Source organism: Cucurbita pepo, chromosome LG20, assembly GCF_002806865.2.
Source record: "Cucurbita pepo subsp. pepo cultivar mu-cu-16 chromosome LG20, ASM280686v2, whole genome shotgun sequence".
In the NCBI taxonomy this organism is placed as follows: domain Eukaryota; kingdom Viridiplantae; phylum Streptophyta; class Magnoliopsida; order Cucurbitales; family Cucurbitaceae; genus Cucurbita; species Cucurbita pepo.
In genome coordinates, this window is record NC_036657.1 from 7,156,814 (window position 1) to 7,175,739 (window position 18,926).

The following is an 18,926-nucleotide window of genomic DNA, read 5'->3' on the forward strand; positions in this document are numbered from 1 at the left end:
GGAAGATATAACCAACCAAACTAATATAAACCAAATCAAAATTCTTAACATCATAGGTTCCAAATTGAAACCAAACACAAGTGTGGAGAAAAATCAGTGTAATCTACAACATATCTTAGGCCAAGCTGCTTCTGGAAAAGTCAACAAGTGGAAAAAATAATAATGGATCCGTCAAGGATGTGGAAGAACATGTATATTTTTCTAAACAAAAAACACATTATCAACAGGTAAGTAGCACAAACTAGTTACTAAATTGGGGGAAAACCTGATTTCCTGCCTTCAAAAGGTATATTTCTTCTCATTTTTGCTAAGAAAAAGTGGAAGAAGAAGAAGAAGAAGAAGAAGAAAATTAATGAATGCAGTACTGCCCTCAAAGACATACATGAACCTATATATATACATACAGATCGCCAGTCTCTTCTCTATTATCTTTTCAAGACATATATGAGCCTTAATTTATAGCAGTGAGAGGAAGTCTAGAGTCTCTTACTGATTGTGTGGCTTCATGTGCTCCTGCTAAATGTTTTACATCTCCATTTGATTGCTTTGAGTATTTCAAATCCCAGAATGACTTGAGAAGCTCATCAAACGCTGGTGTTCGAAGTTCTTCAATCGATGCCATGCTTGGCAAGTTGAATGGTCGCTTTCTTGGTGTTGAACATGATGGTTCATCAACCTGGTCCAGTAATTCAATATGAATGAAGTAACTAACTAAGCTGACAAAAAATGGATAGTATCAGTTTGTGATGGTTATATACCGTGTAATCTGTCAGCAGACATGTTCCTGCATGTTCTGTGATCTCTACTATCTTGTGGTAGTGGCCACCTTTCAAATCTCTTAGCTCCCCACAACAAGGAGTAATCATTGAATTGAGATTTCCACATGCTTCGTTGTCGAGTTCTAACGAATCTGCACGAGTCGACAATTCATAAGTGGATGGGATGATATAAAAAAGATGGAAGTTACTATAAAGTAGGACACTGACGATCAATAGATGAGAGGAGGTTCTTGTTTGCATTATCAACATCTTCAAGAGCAGCAGATGCAGAGGAGGAAAATCGAGAACATAGCGCTTGATTCGATTCCGTTCCATTTCTAACAAAAATAAGAAAGTAATGACTGATCTTGAACATAATACAACATTTGTTTCTTCATAGATCAATAGTGTATCGAAAAGTGTACCGAAAAATGGAGTCCACAGAAGCAACACTGTTGTTTTCCAAACTGAGTAAGGATTCTTGAGCAGTCCTCCATTGTTGAGCACCCATTTTTGCCTTGTTCAAGCTAAACAGTTCAAATAACACCTATTAACTGGAGAGGCAAACAACAAAGTATTTGCAAGCAAAATAAGTTAGCTGAATTAGATCGTACCAATTTTGAAAAACCTCCTCCATGTCTCTCTTTCCGTGTTCAACAGCAGAAGTATCTTCGTGGTAGTGTGACTCTGCTTTTTCCAGGTGCAACGCCCATTCAGTTTTCACTGAAGAAGTACACTCCTGCATGGTGGACATCTCCTGCTGCAGCATGTTGGTTTTGCTTGTAGCACTCTCCCGCAGGTCACTGATAGCTGTTTGAACCTATGAAAATGAACCATTAACCTTTTAGACCCCCAAAAGAATCTGTGTACATTCCAGCATGCAATGCAATTTATGTGAGGAATAACAACTCTCCACAATGGTATATTGTCCACTTTGAGCATCAGCTCTCATGGTTTTGGTTTGGACTTCCCCAAAAGGCCTCCTCATACCCATGGAGATATATTCCTTACTTATAAACTCATGATCATTCCCTAAGTTAGCCAACGTGGGACTCCCTCCCAACAATCCTCCCCTTGAACAAAGTACAACATAGATCCTCCCCTGAGGCTATGGAGCCCTCGAATAGTCTCCCCTTAATTGAGGCTCAACTCCTTCTTAGGAGCCCTCGAACAAAGTATACACCATTTGTTCAACACTTGAGTCACTTTTTGACTACACCTTCGAGTCTCACAACTTCTTTGTTCACATTTGAGGATTCTATTGTCATGGCTAAGTTAAGGGCATGACTATAATACCATGTTAGGAATCACAGATCTCCACAATGGTATGATATCGTCCACTTTGAGCATAAACTCTCATGGCTTTCCTTTTGGGACCTCATACCAATGGAGATGTATTCCTTACTTATAAACTCATGGTCATTCCCTAAATTAGCCAATGTGGGACTCCCTCCCAACAATCCTCGATAATTTAGTTACAGACTGAAGTTATTAAGAAATACCAATTGTTTCTTTCTCGCATTTGAACTTGCTAGCAACTCAGCCACTTTTGCCAGCAGTTGTTTTTCTTCATTGGCAGCACACTCCTGTAGATTCCAAATGATTTGAAGCTCAATACAAGACTCCAGTAAGTATTAAATCTATTATAAAGTCTTATGCATTTACCTCAAATTTCTTTTCAAGTTCGGACAATTTCTGTTCATTGACTGATTGCGCATCTTCCACAATGTGGGTGAGCTTCGACGCATGCATATCCATAGTCTCTATGAAGTTTGAGGTAATTTTGGAAACTGAGCGTGTGGTTTCCACTGCTCTAGCATGTGCCTACATGAATCCTCATAAGTCGAGCAGTTTTCAAAATATCATTAAAATTGTCGACATAAAGAAGTGTTATTTATCAAAAACCTGATGCTGCTTTTGAGCATATGCAGTCAGCTTCTCTTCCTGCTTGTGAAGGCTATTTTGAAGATCACTGAGCAATGCCTCAGCTTCTGAAGCAACACCATTGAAAAGCTGAATCGACCAAAATCAGTCCAAGGAGAAAGTTTGTTGACCAAAATAGAGGAATCAAATGCTTACGTTTTCAAGAGCAGATGAATGCTTTGAAACTTCAGAATTTATATCACCAAAGGTTGATTGAAAGTTTCCTTCAAGCTCTCCAGTTATATCATTCAGAGCTTTAACTCGAGAACCACACGTTTCTTTCAGATTCCCAATCCGTTCTCTAAGTTCTTCAGTAGCCTTCAGAAGCAGAATGAAAATTATATGGAGATAGCATGAGCAAGTCCAGTCAAGAAATGGTATTAGTCAAAGCTTACCTTAGCCTTTGTTGAAACAAAAGATTGCATGTCTTCCTCCATGTCCCTCAGTTGCTGCTCTTGTTGGGTAACTGAAGCAGCTACAGTTTTATGCAATAACTCCAGCTGCTGTGTTAATTGAAATTGGAATTTCTTGACAAGTAATTTGTTTCTATCTTCAATTTTATCCTTGCGCTCTGGATAGATCAGATGATAATCAGCATAATCATTACTTCTGAATCAACCATATGGGAAAAAAAGGGTAAGCTTAGAAGACACTAAGTGTATAACTAACCAATTTTGTCAAATAAACCCGACACATCTGATGCAGCATTTTCCAGCTCTGCTCGCAACTCAAATGCACGCTCAATAAGTGCTTTCTCTGTAGGAATTGACAAAGCACAACAGTCATTCATAAAGTCAAAAAGTTAGAGACTAAGAAGTCTAACATCTATAAAGGAAATCTAAGATTAGAGAGTAGAAAGTTTGAGAAATAGAAACTTATTTCAAGAAAACCCAAATTAGACACATAAAAAAGTGCTAAGGTCAGAAAGAACTTTTCTTACCAGACTTGAGAAGATTAACTATCAGAAATTCCTTTTCTTTTATTGTTGCATTTGCTTGGCGGTGTTTCTCCTCAAGATCAAAGAAAGCATGTTCAGTTTCCTCGAGCTTTTTCTGGAGTTACAAACAACAACAGTTATGAGGACCATTTTCCAAAAAAGTGAGGCATATTGTTCTACTGAACGATGATATGATAGTCCAGCTCATGGATATACCTCTGTTCTATCTAATTTACCGCTTAATTCTTCTGTCAAAAGTTGCTGAGAATCATAAAGCTCCTGAAGCTCCATCACTTGCTGCTCACAAGTAGAAAACTATTAGGGTTCCAAATAAGCAATATGAATGGAACCTCCAGAAATAAAATCTAGCCGATTGTCAGCACACCTTGTCCTTCGATTCTGAATCGAGTTCCATTCGTTCTATTTTTTCAGCCATAGCCTGGGGTTAAAAATTTATGAACATGATATGATTAATATGAATAACACGGCCAAAAGTTTTCCTAAAATCCAAAATAGTCCAAAAACTAACCTTCTTCTCAGCTTCCTCATTAAGGTAACGATCACGTGGTATATAGATTCCATTCTTCTCCCTTGCGGCATATACCTCTGTAATATAGAAAAGTTAAGATAATTTTCAGAAGCTAAATGCCCAATAAAGGGAAAAAGGAACATAAATGTTAGATCTCACATCAGTCGGAGAGGAGAACGAAGCATTCTTTATAAGGAAAGGTGTGGAAAGAGGCAGACACATTTTAAAAACCTTGAGGGGATGCCCGAAAGGGAAAGTCCAAAGAGGACAATATTTGTTAACGGTGGGCTTGAGCCATTACAAATGGTATTAGAGCCAGACACCGGGCGATGTGCCAGCGAGGAGGCTAAGCTCCAAAGGGGGTGGACACGAGGTGGTGCGCTAAAAAGGAAGCTAGGCCCCATTGGGGGTGGATTGGGGGTCCCACATCGACTGGAGAAGGGAACGAGTGCCAGCGAGGACGTTGGCCCCGAAAGGGGTGGATTGTGAAATCCAACATCAGTTGGGGAGAAGAACGAAACATTCTTCAAGAAAGGGTGTGGAAACCTTTCCCTACCATACGCATTTTAAAAACCTTGAGGGGAAGCCCGAAAGGGAATGCCTAAAGAGGACAATATTTGCTAATGGTGGGTTTGGACCATTACAATACATGACTTGTTTCAAATAATGAGAGAGAGAGAGAGATGCACAGTAAATACCTTGTTTAAGCCGATCAATTTCAGAATATAAATCTTTGATCAAAGCAGATTTCATCATCTTCTGGTTAATCTGAATGATCAGGAGCCAGTTAAAATATGCACATGAGGAAGGGAGGAAAGCAGTATGATGGATCAAACCAAAAAATGAACATAAACAACTGAAAATGTGTAAGCAACAAGTACTGAACCTCTGGTTTGTTCTTTATGTTTTTGGCACGGTGTGCATAATCAAGTGTACTGAGTGTTTCTTCCAGACAGTGGATAGAGGGTGATATTGTAGCAATGATGCAAGTCTTTGTTTTACCTCCCAACGAATCCCTCAACAATCTTGTTAATTTACTATCCCTGACATTCAATCATTCCATTAACACTGTTAACTTCATCATCCCTCCTTTCATCAAAGACAAAATGAACTAAAATAGAAACGATTCTTACCTATATGGAACATGACCCGAGTGCTCTACCAGGGCATTGATAACACGCCCAAGTGTCAGCAAACTTTTGTTTATCTCCCCAGCTTCTCTTGCTCTACCCTGCAAATATATTTGAAGTATAATCAAGAACTTGTGGAAGAACTTCTCAAGTGAAATTTCAGCTTTAATTGTACATTCAGTATCATTCATGGCCTGGTGATATAAACAAAAGTGTTAAGTACACAACACCTCTCGTGCACCAGAACGTGAAATATTCTCTGAGCCAGCAAGATCAACAAGATTGAGCTTTCCACATTTTATCATCTCCTCTCCCTCTGGAGTGCACTCTTTAATGTGAATTGTGATGGAAAATATGGAATGGGACCGACTGCTTTGTTTATTCAGAAGTGTCTCTGCCGTACGCCTTTTCGCCGATCCCCGCTCCAAGATTTTATATATTTCATTTGCAGAACAGACTATCTCTTCTTCCAAACCTCTCACAAAAACACCCCCTTTTCCATCTTCCATGAGAGCAATTGGTTTCTTGGACTTTTCATCAATGAACTTTGAAGTCTCTTCAGGGGCCAAAAGATCTGTAATCTCTTCATTGTATAGCTCCAGAAACGTAACTTTCATGTTATACTCCGCATTTTGGGATTCCAAAATATCAAAAATTTGTTTCACAGCTCTAGGAATTACACCAGCATCGCTTGGAAATTCTCCATTCTGGGTTTAGCAATAAAGTCAATTAGACATTGAAATAGAAGAAATACAAAGAAACTTAGGTGGGCTTCAACCTTTTTCCTTGCTCCACCTTCCATGGTGTATGTTTTTCCAGTTCCTGTTTGACCATACGCGAAGATAGTACAGTTATAACCCTCAAGAACTTCATATACAATAGGAGACACAGCCAGTTCGTACAATTCCCTTTGTTGAGATGCAGGGCCAAACACCTAAACCATATAATCAAACATTAAAGGAAAGGAAATCAATGAACATTAAAAGAATTTTCAATATCAGCTGAACCCATGACAATTGAGCTTAATAAAGTAAGAACACGACCAAGGATTAGCTAGTTTAAGCATTGAAACACAAAGCTAATCTGCTAAAGAAAGTTGTTCAACAGAATGAGCAAATCCATTAATTGAAAAAGGTGAACAGGAAACCTTATCAAATGCAAATGTTCTATCAATCTGCTTGTTGGCTATAGTCTGGATTGCAGAGACTTCTCTTCTACTTTCATGGCAGGATACAACCACCGGAGTATGCAATCGACTTTCATCATCACTCAATGGCCTAAAGAGGAAACAATTCCCAAATCAGAAACAAAAAAAATTATGACAATAAATCAACAGATTCTCCGCATTAAATCACCTGCAACGCACAATAACCTGCACATTAACACCCTTTTCTTTATCATGCTTATTACTCAAATTCGAATCCCCAGATCGTAGATCTCGAGCCGCCTTGTCGTTCGAACGAGGAGTTTGAGATGGCGATATCGGCACTAATCCTCCTTTTCTCTGCTGCGATTGCGCTGATTCCATCGCAAAACAACCGTCCTTTGGATCTCAAACCTTTGAAAACCAGGAAGAACAAAGTCAGCAAAACTCGTACTAAGTTTACCAAGCATAAGACAATAATCCGATCAACCTCAAGTTGAATAGCAATGCCGATAATTATAAGTACAGAAACCCAAAATTAAGCGGAATCAGAAGCTCCACTAACTAATGAAGCTCCACCACCATCACTTCAGCTAAACAATCTCAAACTCAACCTCCTACATTTACATTCACATTCACAATTACACAAGAACATAAACGAAAAGAACCCTGTAAAAAAGTACGGCGTAGGAAAGATTACTGAAACAGAGTCGGACAAAAAAAAAATGGGGTTGAATCTGAGCTGGATTGAAAATGACGGAACGAACCCGTAAATCCTGTGATCAAATCAGAAAGAGGCGAAGAAGAAGGAAATGAAACAAAAAAGTACCCCAAAGGAAGATAAAACACAAGAGAAAAACACAGTGAATCAATGGCCGAGCAAAGGAAGAGTTGGTTCGAACGCCCAGGAGAATAAGATTCTGAATCAGTGGCGATGATTTTGGAGAGAGAAAGTGAAGAACACTGACTGAAGATGAAGAAAACGAATTGGATTTGGAGGATTCGTTCAATGGCTGAAGAGAGAGAGAGAGAGAGAGATGGGGGGAGGTGTGAGGAAGAAGAAGATGGAGTGTGGATCAGTAGTTGGATATGAAAAATTAAAAAATAATAATAATAATTATATCANGATGGAGTGTGGATCAGTAGTTGGATATGAAAAATTAAAAAATTATTATTATTATTATTATATCATTTTTTTAAAAAAATAAATAAATAATGGAAATTTGGGAAAATGAAATATTTAAAAGACGTTACGAGGAGTTTGAAAATCGGCAGACGGCCGGTTTCAAAATCGGCGGACGGCATTAGACGGTGTGGCTTAACGGCGTTGAATATAAAAACTAAGAAAAAAGGCTCCGTTTTGTAATACCGTTAATTTTTGCTTCCGACCGTTAAAAACGGACAAAATCATAAAAAGCTAAGCTTATTAATTTTTTTTTTTTAGTTATTTGTTTATATAACAAATTATTCAAACCGAAATCCCCGCCGGTATTATCCCTTGGACTTNCCGTTAATTTTTGCTTCCGACCGTTAAAAACGGACAAAATCATAAAAAGCTAAGCTTATTAATTTTTTTTTTTTAGTTATTTGTTTTTATAACAAATTATTCAAACCGAAATCCCCGCCGGTATTATCCCTTGGACTTATATGATATTACAAAATTGCCCCTTCTCCCATCTCAATTAATTCAAATATTCTCTATTTTAAAATAATTTTTTGCTAAATTATAAAAATATTCCAGATTTTGTGCTTTCTATATAATAAAAATACTTTTATTTTTTTTAAAAAAATCATACTATTACCATTAAATTTTTATTCTATAATTTTAAAATATTTACCAAAGGATAATATTACAAAATTAAAAAAATGATAGATTTTAAACTAATCACAAAATTTTGTGGGTGTTTTTTTATATTTATTTTATAATTTAGCTTTAATTTGTTCAAATTATAATTTTTAATTTTTTTTAATTNTAGCTTTAATTTGTTCAAATTATAATTTTTAATTTTTTTTAATTTTTCAATTCATATCTAATAGATTGAAAATTGTTTTTTTTTTTTCTAAATTTTTACTATTATTATGTAAGTTCTTAAACTTTAAAATTTATGTAATAATATTATACCAGATTTTAAATTTTTTAAAAATATTAAAAATCAACTTATTTGAAAGAAAGAATTTTANATTATCATTAAATTTTTATTCTATAATTTTAAAATATTTACCAAAGGATAATATTACAAAATTTAAAAAATGATAGATTTTAAACTAATCACAAAATTTTGTGGGTATTTTTTATATTTATTTTATAATTTAGCTTTAATTTGTTCAAATTATAATTTTTAATTTTTTTTAATTTTTCTCTAATAGATTGAAAATTAATTTTTTTTTTTAGAAAAAATATAAATTTTTAGTATTATGTAAGTTCTTAAACTTTTAAATTTTATGTAATAATATTATACGAGATTTTAAAATTTAAAAAAATATTAAAAATCAACTTATTTGAAAGAAAGAATTTTAGTTGAAGTGATGGACTTGCCCGGATTTCTCGACCTAATATCTCGCTCATCCCGTTCATGATATCTACATCCAATTGCACTCTATCATTCACAGTAAAAATACTTAAACGTTCGAGGTTCGTGAACCTTCGTTCTAAGATTTGAAAGACGTTTTATTGTCTTCACAACCTCTTAATTACGAAACAAGTTGCTTAGAATTAAAAAAAATATTAAGTTTAGCGGTAGAAATTAGATTTTTTCTATATGGAATTAAAAATTTAGAATAAAAATAAAAAACATGAATAAAATATAATTTCATGGAAATAAATAATATAATTTTTGAAATAAATAATAATGATAAGAAATTGATTTTAAATTTGGAAAGAGGTAACTTAAGAAGCGCCATTAGAGGGAGACAGGTTACTCCCACCAACAGCTGGATGGGGCCATTGCGCAATTATCGACATTTGGGGGCAAGATTATTAATTTCCCTAAAATAATCATGGTGACGTCATACAATTATTTATTATTTATTTTCTTTTATAAAAAGAAACCAGTACATTTCAAAATTGATGGTTGTGATAGAGAGAGGTTTACACACCTTATAACAAAAAAAATGTTTTGTTCTCTTCTCTAATAGATGTAGGATCTCACAATCTACCGGCCCAGTATCTTTGCTGACACTCGTTCCTCTCTCCAATCAACGTGGGATCTCACTGTTCTGTGTCCATCCCCTTCTTGGCTTAGCGTCCTAGCTGGCACACCACCCAATATTGGGCTCTGATACTATCTATAATAGTCAAAGTCCACTGCTAATAATATTAAGGTAATTAAATATATATTTAAGTCTGTAATATTGGAATACATTTTCAATTTATTTTTTATTATTTAGAAAATTTTAATTAATCCCTTATATTTTTGAGTAATTAAACATATATGAAGGAGAAAAAAATAAAAATAAATAGTGATTAAAAAAATAATATAACAAAAAGGAACGTGAAGTGGGGTTATGCATGTGTGGTAACAAACTAACCCAGCGTGACGGATGACGTGAGTTAGGCACATGCCTCACGCTGCATCTTCTATTCTATTATCTACTTTTCATTTCAATTGCATTACCCTTTCATTTTAGTTTCATCTATGTAAATTTACGCATATGCCCCTACCGTCTTTGAGATTATTCAAACAGATCAACACAGTGTAATATAATCCGACTAACCCAGACTACTCAACCCAAACCATAAAAGTTGGGTTGGGTTCAATTTTCAAAAAACTAAAAACTCGGGTCAATTCTGGAGTTCACATTTTTTTAGTCGGATCAATCATATCAACCTGAAAATAGGGTTACAGTCCAACCTAACCCTACCTTACTTTTACGATTTGTTGGGTTGCGGTGATAGTTTTCACTCTTCAAAAACGAGGAGTAGGGTAATGTCAAGGCCATCGGGTGTTAAATTCAGATTTTCAATTTTGAGCATGGATCGTTATAAGGGTATACACAAAAATTTCCTCATAATCCATACAGAATATATCAATACGTATATTCGGAGTCGTATATACACAAAAATTGTTATAAGACAAAGACTTCATAGCTACAATATATATTATAATGGGGACGGGTCGTGCATGAGCCGAGTGAAATCTAATCCATACGCCTTTCAGAAACAACAAAAAAGCGAGCAGAAAGTTGAAAAAGTCCCTTCTGTCGAACCCTCTCGACCCATCGTACTGGTGCAATTCGAGAAGACGATTAAAGTTATATTTTGTTCTTTCTACTACAATATCTATAAACATAATGTTTCGTCTAAGATCAATTCTTTGCTGCTATATATATATATATAGAAAAATGTCACCATTTGGTTTATGAGAGTAAAATATGTTTATCTATGGAATTCTTACGATTGAGCTACCAAAAAGAAAGGTGCACCTTATTGGTATAGGCAGTAACTTTTATTTACTTCAAGCCTTTCTTAGTCATTATATTTTTAGGATCGGTCTTACATTTAAGAAGAGAAAAAAAAAGAGAAGAAATCGGAAAAGTTTTAGCGATTAAGAAATAAAAGAAACAAAATACTAGTGAGATCCCATATCGGTACAAGAGGGGAACAAAACATTCCTTTTAAAGATGTAGAAACATCTCTACAGTATACACGTTTTAAAAACCTTGAGCGGAAGTCAAAAGGGAAAACCCAAAAAGGACAATATCTACTAGCAGTAAGCTTGAGCTATTACAAATGGTATCAGAGTCAGACACTGGACGGTGTGCCAATGAAGACATTGGGCACAAGTTGGGCACTTAAGGGGACTGGATTGTAAGACCCCACATCGTTTTGAGAGGAGAATGAAGACCCGGGTGTTGTGCTAAGGTACTCAAGAGGGAGTGGATTGTGAGATCTCATATTGTTTGGAGAGGGAAATGAGGACCAGCAACAATACTGGACAAACACTGGACACTCGAGAAGAGTGGATTGTGAGATCTCACATCTTTTGGGAGGGGAACGAGAGTGTGCCAAGGTGATCAAGGGGAGTAGATTGTGAGATCCCACATCGTTTAGAGAAGAGAACGGAAACGTTGACCTCCAAAAAGGGTAAATTATAAGAATAATTTCGAAGCGGTCGATTGTTGTATTAGGTGCATATTTAAAACCTTGCTTGGGACTTACTTAATTCACATGCAACGTTTGCTTTACTTTACCTCTTTCTTCTTCTTCTTCTTAGCTTGTTTGGCACCAAAAAAGAAAAGTGTTTAAATTGTGATTTTTTCGCACGTGGGGGTTGCAGCTTTTTTAGTTCTTCAAACCTTTACTTAGGACCCTCAACCCACCATCTCGTTTTCTACCGAATTTTAACAACTTTTTTCGGTATTTAGCTTATTATGTATAGCCGTCAGCCTCACGATTTTAAAATGCATGCATAAGAACAGTATGTAACAATTCAAGCTCACTGCTAGCAGATATTGTCTATATTAGTCCGTTACGTATAGCCGGTAGCTTCACGGTTTTAAAACGCGTGTACTGTGGAGAGGTTTCCACTCGCTTATAAGGTCATTTCCCTCTCCAACCAATGTGGGATCTCATAATTCACCTCTCTTGGGAGTCCAGCATCCTCACTGTTTTAAAACACATCTACTGCGAAAGGTTTTCACACCGAATGTTTCGTTCTCTTCTCTAATCGATGTGAGATCTCACAATCTACCCCTCCTCCCCCCCCCCCCCNATTGCTCGGTGCTTGACTTTGATACCATTTGTTACAGTCAAAGGCCACTGCTAGCAGATATTGTCCGCTTTTGGCCCGTTACGTATTGCCGTCAGCCTCACAATTCTAAAACATGTTAGTATGGAGAGGTTTTCACACCCTTATAAGAAATAACTGTTACAATTTTAAACTTCAACTCGAGGTAGGTTTTCATTAAAAAACTCGTTACAAAAAAAATATTATAATATATGTTCAATAGTGTAACGACCCAGATTTAAATGGTGGTTTGGTTAGGGAGGAGAACAAACCACCATTTGTAAGGGTGGGGAAACTTTCACCTAGCAGACGCGTTTTAAAGCCTTGAGGGGAAGCCCGTAAAGGAAAGCTCAAAGAGAACAATATCTGCTAGCAGTGGACCTGAGTTATTACAAATGGTATTAGAGCCAAACACCGAACGATGTGCCAGCCTTCTCGCTGTTTCCCGAAGGGGGGTAGACACGAGGCAGTGTGCCAGTAAAGACGCTGGGCTCAAAGGGGGTGGATTTGGAGGCAATCCCACATCGATTGGAGGAAAGAAAGAGTGTTAGCGAGAACGCTGGGCCCGAAGGAGGGTGGATTGTGATGTCCCACATTGGTTGGGGAGGAGAACAAACCATCATTTATAAGGGTATGGAAACCTTCCCCTAGCAGACGCGTTTTAAACCTTATAGAGGAAGCCCGGGGAAGCTGAAACAGGACAATATCTGCTGGCGGGGATCTCGTTACAAATAAATTATAAATAATATAGAATTGATAGAATTTTAAAGAAAAATGATATGATTAGTTAAAATTTAATTTTGACTAAATTATATTATAATTAATTTTGCAATTATATATATATATATATATATATATATATATTTTTTTTGTATAAAACATAATTTTATAGACATTTTTAGATTATTTTTTAAGTTAAAATTAAGAGATAATTAAGCAAAAAACTATATTTTTTTCCTCCTCAAAATAAAAAGAAATATGATAAAGAAATAAAATCAAAGCCCAATCCCATTGCCCAAATCGTCCTCTCCGTAGCTTCCGCAAGTTTCCATCGCAGCCTTCACGCGCCGCCCCTTCTCCTCCTTCGCGCTCGGTGCCGCTCCTCCTTCCTCTCTTCATGCCGCGTCGCAGCTCTGTTTATCGTCTCTGATTTTTGTCGGCTGCCATCCTTTCGTATCAGGTATTAAATTGTGTATACTATAGTTTTAGAAGACCTGATTGTGAATTCATATGATATTTCTTTTGTTACTCAGATGAGTTAATTGGTTATTTTTACTTCAAACTTCACTTAGAAATGATAGTTTTGAGATAAAAATTGTTTAATTTCGATATGCGTAGGAAGAAAACTGTTCATAAGCATGATTTTTGGAACAAATTAACTCAATAATTAAAATCGAGGGTTATTGATAAGAACTTAGGAAGGAAGAACTATGTGATTTTCGGCATGTAGTGTTTGTTATCAATGTTGTTTCGACCATCATAGCTATGTTGCAATTATTATGTTTTGGAAATACAATTATTGAGCTTTCACTCTGCTTGAACTGGTCTGAGTTACCCAATTGTTTCCTTCTAGGAAGATGGTCCACCATTTTGGAGTATACTTCCTTGTACGTCCGAACCGTCCTCCTACTACTTTTCAAATTCCTCTAGATATAGTTTGTTACAATATAACATGACTTCCATTGAGCCAAATTGTGGTCCTCATAAAGCTTGATCTGTAGTTATCCTAGTTAGTGCTAGTGATAAGATTAGATGGGCAAGATTTAGTCTCAACGATGTATACTTTCAGCCTCCAACCTTGTAGGATAGCTTCAAAAAGGTTACTTTCATTGATTATGATAGATAGACAAGAGTTTAGGTGCTTATTAGAGAACAAGGCTCCTGCTTGAATCCTTATTGTTGCTTTGATAACATTGGAGGATTGAGGTGTTGCCACACGTTGCTGAATGGATGCTAATATGAGCATAATTCATCGGTAATTGATATCACATCTACCCCTTTACTTGAGGTCAAAGGTTCATTTTTCCGTACCGACAACATTTGTTGTACTGAAAAAAAGTTGTTGGCTGGCTGGTTGTTTTTCAGTATCCATGAGATAACGGCAAGGGCAAATGAACCTATAAGTATAAGCTGATAGGTTACACTACAATTTAATCTTTTATTCATATTTCTTAACAATCCTCTTCATTGTGGGCTTGGAAATTAGTACGAGGGCCAACGAGTGCTTAACAATATTAATTGAATGGAATTAATGTTATAGTGATTTGAATATATGACTTGCTGCTCAAAATTATGTTAAATAACTATTGAACCCAAAATCTTTTCATTATAGATAGTTTTATCTTTTGTTCGTAGTTTGAATTTAGAAGTTATAATCTTATGTTCATATTTTGAATATAGAAAGTTTAATTTTTTGTTCATATTTTGAATGACCAATTGTAGTTATTTGTGTGTTATATGGGTGGGTTTCTCGTCTTCTAATTAACTTGTATATTAAGTATTGGTTCGGTTATCCCATATTTTTATAATCTTAATTGATGAATCATCTTGTAACCTGTTAGGAATTTGGGAAGTTTCTTGGGAAACTGTAATTTTATACAAGTCCCGAAGGCTTTCATTTGTATAATTTTTTTTAATCTTTTCCTCTTATCATATTGAATGTTACATCTATGTGATATCAAGTAAATTATGATAAGCATTTTCCTCACTAGTCATATTAATGCCATTATCACATGGATTTTTGGGCAGATAAGGATCAAAATTTGAGAGGAGAGAGCAAAGGCATGGCCCCTAGATTGCTAATTCAGCGGTTAACACCATTCTTGGTGGCACGTATTCGAGAGAATCAGAGGCTTCTTAGCTCTTCTGTTTCAGCTCATCAAGAAGCATCTTCTTTGTTGGCATCTCCATCTCCATCTTCATCTGGGCCTATTGATACCATTCAAATGACTGATAATTGCATTCGGGTATTCTATACATATAATGTTATCCTTTTTTGTACAAGTACCATATGGTATAACTTAGGAATTCTTCATCCATTTCACTGTCATCCTTTAGTTTTAGTTCTTGATTTTGGACTATTCTCTTATTGTGCACCATTTGGGACTGTAGTTTCTGGGTTTAGGATGCTAATCCATTATTGTGCTCTTTGGATTCTTGAAATTTGAGTAAAGCATTTGAATTTTGAGCATTTCTCTTGTTACCACTTCAGCCTATATTGGGGTTCATAGAACGGTTTTGATTTACTTTTTTGCTTACTCTTGACATGCCTTGTAGAGAATGAAAGAATTGCAAGCGCCGAAGGAAGAAAAGATGCTTCGCTTGAGTGTAGAAACTGGGGGATGTTCTGGATTTCAATATGTTTTCGATTTGGATGACAAAACCAATCCTGATGATAGGTTCAACAATTATTATCCACTTAAAGACTGTCACTGGTTTGATTTTACTTCCTAATTTTTTTTTTACCCTTCTCTCTTTTCATATTTGCAGGGTGTATGAGAAGGAGGGAGTTCGATTGGTTGTCGATAATATCTCATACGATTTTGTAAAAGGAGCAACAATTGATTATGTCGAGGAGCTGATTCGTTCTGCTTTTGTTGTAAGTGAAACTTATCTCTCATTATTGCTGGCTCACCACTTTTTCTTAGATTTGTTTATTATTTCCATAGCAGTGTGTAGACCATTGCAAATTATAGTTCTATGACATCTATTCAATCAATGGAGTCATGATAAAGAAATTGAAATACTGAAAAACCAACTTCCATTATTGTCATACTTAGAATATCTATCATTTGACTGTTGCATCATGCCATTTACAGAGTCTCTTTCCCTTCATAATTACTGTTTGGTGTCCAGAGTATTATTTACGTTGAGAAGTATACTGATAGGTGGGAATCCTTCAGCCCTGGGCTGGGAAACACTCCATACGGTAGATCCCTACCTGAAAAGACACACCATGTCCACTCATCTATCCTTCCCCATATGTATGCGCTTCGACTTCTAACTGTTGGAGTTGGCATTCACCATTTTACCTTTGAATATATGTGAACTATAGGGGTATAACATAGAAAGGAAAATTTACTGTGTGAACAGAGGAAGTAGATACCTTAGAATTTCTAGGAATTTTCTGTAACAACTATTGCAAGTAGATATTATCTTCTTTGTGCTTTCCCTTTCGAGCTTCTCCTCAAGGGTTTTAAAACGCGTCTGCTAGGGAGAGATTCCACACCCTTATAACGCGTGTTTTGTTCTTCTCCTCAACTGATGTGGGATCTCACAATCCACCTTCCTTCAGATCCCAGCGTCCTCGCTGGCACTCATTCCCTTCTCCAATTGATGTGAGACCCCCCAATCCACCCCCTTTGGGGCCTAGTGTCCTTGTTAACACACCGCCTCGTGTCCACCCCCTTCGAGGCTCAGCCTCCTTGCTGGCACATCGCCCGGTGTCTAGCTCTGATACAATTTGTAACAACTCAAGTCCACCGCTAGCAGATATTGTCCTCTTTAGGCTTTCCCTTTCAGGCTTCCCCTTGAGGTTTTTAAAACACGTCTACTAGGGAGAGGTTTTCACACCCTTCGGTGTTTCGTTCTCCTCCCCAACTGATGTGGGATCTCACATTTTCCCTCTAAGCATCATCTATAATCTATCAAAAATAAAGTGATGTACCCTTGAGCAGTAATACGCCCTACAAGCCACATTTTACCAAAAGTTTCCTATGCAATCTTAGATATCCCATCATAATAGAATAAGTAGTATTGCAGAAGTTGAATTCTTGTATTACGTGCAGGTGAGTACAAATCCAAGTGCCGTTGGTGGGTGTAGTTGTAAAAGTTCTTTCATGGTCAAACAATAATCACCTCAAAGCTTGCTTCCTATAAGGCATAGAAGTAGTTATCAAAACCTGAAGGTATGATGAGTATGTTTATCACTTGATTGCTTCTGATAATAAGGCCATTTTATATTTTCATGTACATCTTCCACTTCTTTATCATCTGAGAACTTCAATCATTATTGCAGCGTTAAGCAAAAAATAACCTTATTGATTGTAATCGTCCTTGATCTAAAACTTTCCTCTTGTTCTGAGGATGAGTCGGCAATAATTTATTACATTGTGAAAATAGAAAATGTTCTGGATATTGGATTCATCTACTGAAAAAATCATTCCCAATTTTGTTATCACTTATAATTGTCCTATGGCCATTAGTATCACTATATTTGGGGGATAAATGACTGTATATTCTTATTTTATTCAAGAATCTTAATTAAACCCATTGTTTCTTAGAAGCTTATTAATAGAGCATTTAGTTGGTAGCAGCATAGCTTCAAATCTTATATGGGTAAAATTTGGAGCAATCCTTTTACTCCAAAAGCATCAAAATATATTTTTACCTTTACCTTCATTAAAGGTTTGTCAATATTGTAATTGTTAAGAATCCCGATCCCACATTTATCTCTATTACAAGGTATGTTAATACGATGGATGTTGAATTTCTACTATTGAACAATCAATTTAGATTTCTAATGATAGGAGGTGCGGGAGCTTGTCGTTGACAATTGAATTTCTATCGTTTCTTCCGTGTACTCTTCCTAGGCATCGACTTGAGTATTTGAGTCATTAAGCAAATATTGACATTGGTATGTTTTTTTTCTATACATTAACAATGATTTGTTTTGCAAGGACAAAGAAATTTATAGGGTCCTCTGATATGAAAAGAACATGCCCTAAGGTCTGAATTTATGGACAACAAAGGTGCAAGCCATGATGGCAAAGCACATGCTGCAAAACAAAATAGTATCACATTATGAAGTTACATTAGAACTTTCACTTTCTCATTTGGTAAAAATGGGAACTTTATGGTAAGCCAGTGATATAAATATGAGTTTGGAATTTGGGGGGGTTAATATTGATATTATATCATGAAAATGATTAATATTATCATAAAAGATGATATCATTTCAAGCAATATACGCTGTTCTAGGTTAATTTTGAATATTATAAACATGTAATGACTACTTAGAAGATATTGTGAGATTATTTGGAATACCTGGTTCAATATGCCATTATTATTACATGTTGTATGGACCTTCAAATGGCATGCCTTTGCTTCTCACGATTAGATTAGCAAAAAAGTGACCAAATTTCAATGCCTAATTGATTTACTAAACTATATTCTCTTCTCTCATGTAGTGAAATGATTATTTTTAAGCATTCTCGAGCCTTTTTTCTTGCAAGCTTATTAGACATCCAATCATAAACTTAGCTCTTGTTTGATGGCTGGTCTAAGACAAAATCAAAAGCTTAACTCGTGTCTTTTGTAAGTGCTTTTTCTTCTACAGCTTCTGTCGCACATTGTGATGGCGTCGGTGCATGTGTTTATAGAATACACCGGAGCTGAGTTTAACGACGTCAAAATTTGTGAGGTTCCCTGATAAGATAAGGAACCAACTACAAGGGGAATAAGATTCAGATTACCTTGTTGATCGAATATCTCAAGGCAACAACATTGTTTGAGATACTCCAGAAGCAAGATCGATCATGTCTAGCTTCAATGATTCTTGTTGATCAAATATTCCAAACACTTGTTTGAGATTCGAATCACTCCACAAGCAAGATTGATCATGTCGAGCTTGAATGATTCTACATGCAATCTAAACTACATAGAATTGCAAAGAAACTTAGCCATTGGCTAAAGAAGAGCACAAATGCTTCTTCCAAAAGTTGTAACATTCATACTTAATGACCATAATTAGTCCTTATGTAAATGTAACCTAAAAAATC

At 36.0% G+C, this 18,926-nt stretch overlaps 2 protein-coding genes across 5 annotated transcripts; one reads left to right on the plus strand and one right to left on the minus strand.

Moving 5' to 3' along the window:
• Window positions 1-160: 160 nt before the first annotated feature.
• LOC111782952 (kinesin-like protein KIN-5D) lies at window positions 161-7,501 on the minus strand. Its single transcript, XM_023663810.1, has 23 exons — window positions 7,122-7,501; window positions 6,633-7,038; window positions 6,425-6,554; window positions 6,056-6,211; window positions 5,508-5,984; window positions 5,281-5,378; window positions 5,034-5,190; window positions 4,846-4,915; window positions 4,148-4,224; window positions 4,004-4,057; window positions 3,835-3,915; window positions 3,622-3,733; window positions 3,351-3,437; window positions 3,077-3,252; window positions 2,838-2,999; window positions 2,664-2,771; window positions 2,424-2,582; window positions 2,261-2,344; window positions 1,373-1,578; window positions 1,184-1,285; window positions 987-1,096; window positions 759-910; window positions 161-676 (listed from the first exon to the last, which is right to left on the minus strand). Exons 2-23 carry the CDS (start codon window positions 6,803-6,805, stop codon window positions 452-454), a joined length of 3,156 nt encoding a protein of 1,051 aa, XP_023519578.1. The 5' UTR covers window positions 6,806-7,038; window positions 7,122-7,501; the 3' UTR covers window positions 161-451.
• A 5,635-nt stretch (window positions 7,502-13,136) lies between these two features.
• LOC111783582 (iron-sulfur assembly protein IscA-like 2, mitochondrial) lies at window positions 13,137-18,646 on the plus strand. Of its 4 annotated transcripts, none has more exons than XR_002813384.1 (6): window positions 13,137-13,327; window positions 14,896-15,113; window positions 15,424-15,545; window positions 15,637-15,745; window positions 16,935-17,054; window positions 18,485-18,646. XR_002813384.1 is itself a non-coding variant. In XM_023664508.1 (5 exons), the coding sequence occupies exons 2-5, from the start codon at window positions 14,931-14,933 to the stop codon at window positions 16,998-17,000; spliced, it is 480 nt and encodes a 159-aa protein (XP_023520276.1). In that variant the 5' UTR covers window positions 13,137-13,327; window positions 14,896-14,930; the 3' UTR covers window positions 17,001-17,326. The 4 variants fall into 4 exon arrangements, 1 of the variants encoding a protein (XP_023520276.1); XR_002813383.1 differs by lacking the exon at window positions 18,485-18,646 and adding an exon at window positions 17,826-18,220; XR_002813382.1 differs by lacking the exon at window positions 18,485-18,646 and adding an exon at window positions 17,831-18,220.
• Window positions 18,647-18,926: the final 280 nt, after the last annotated feature.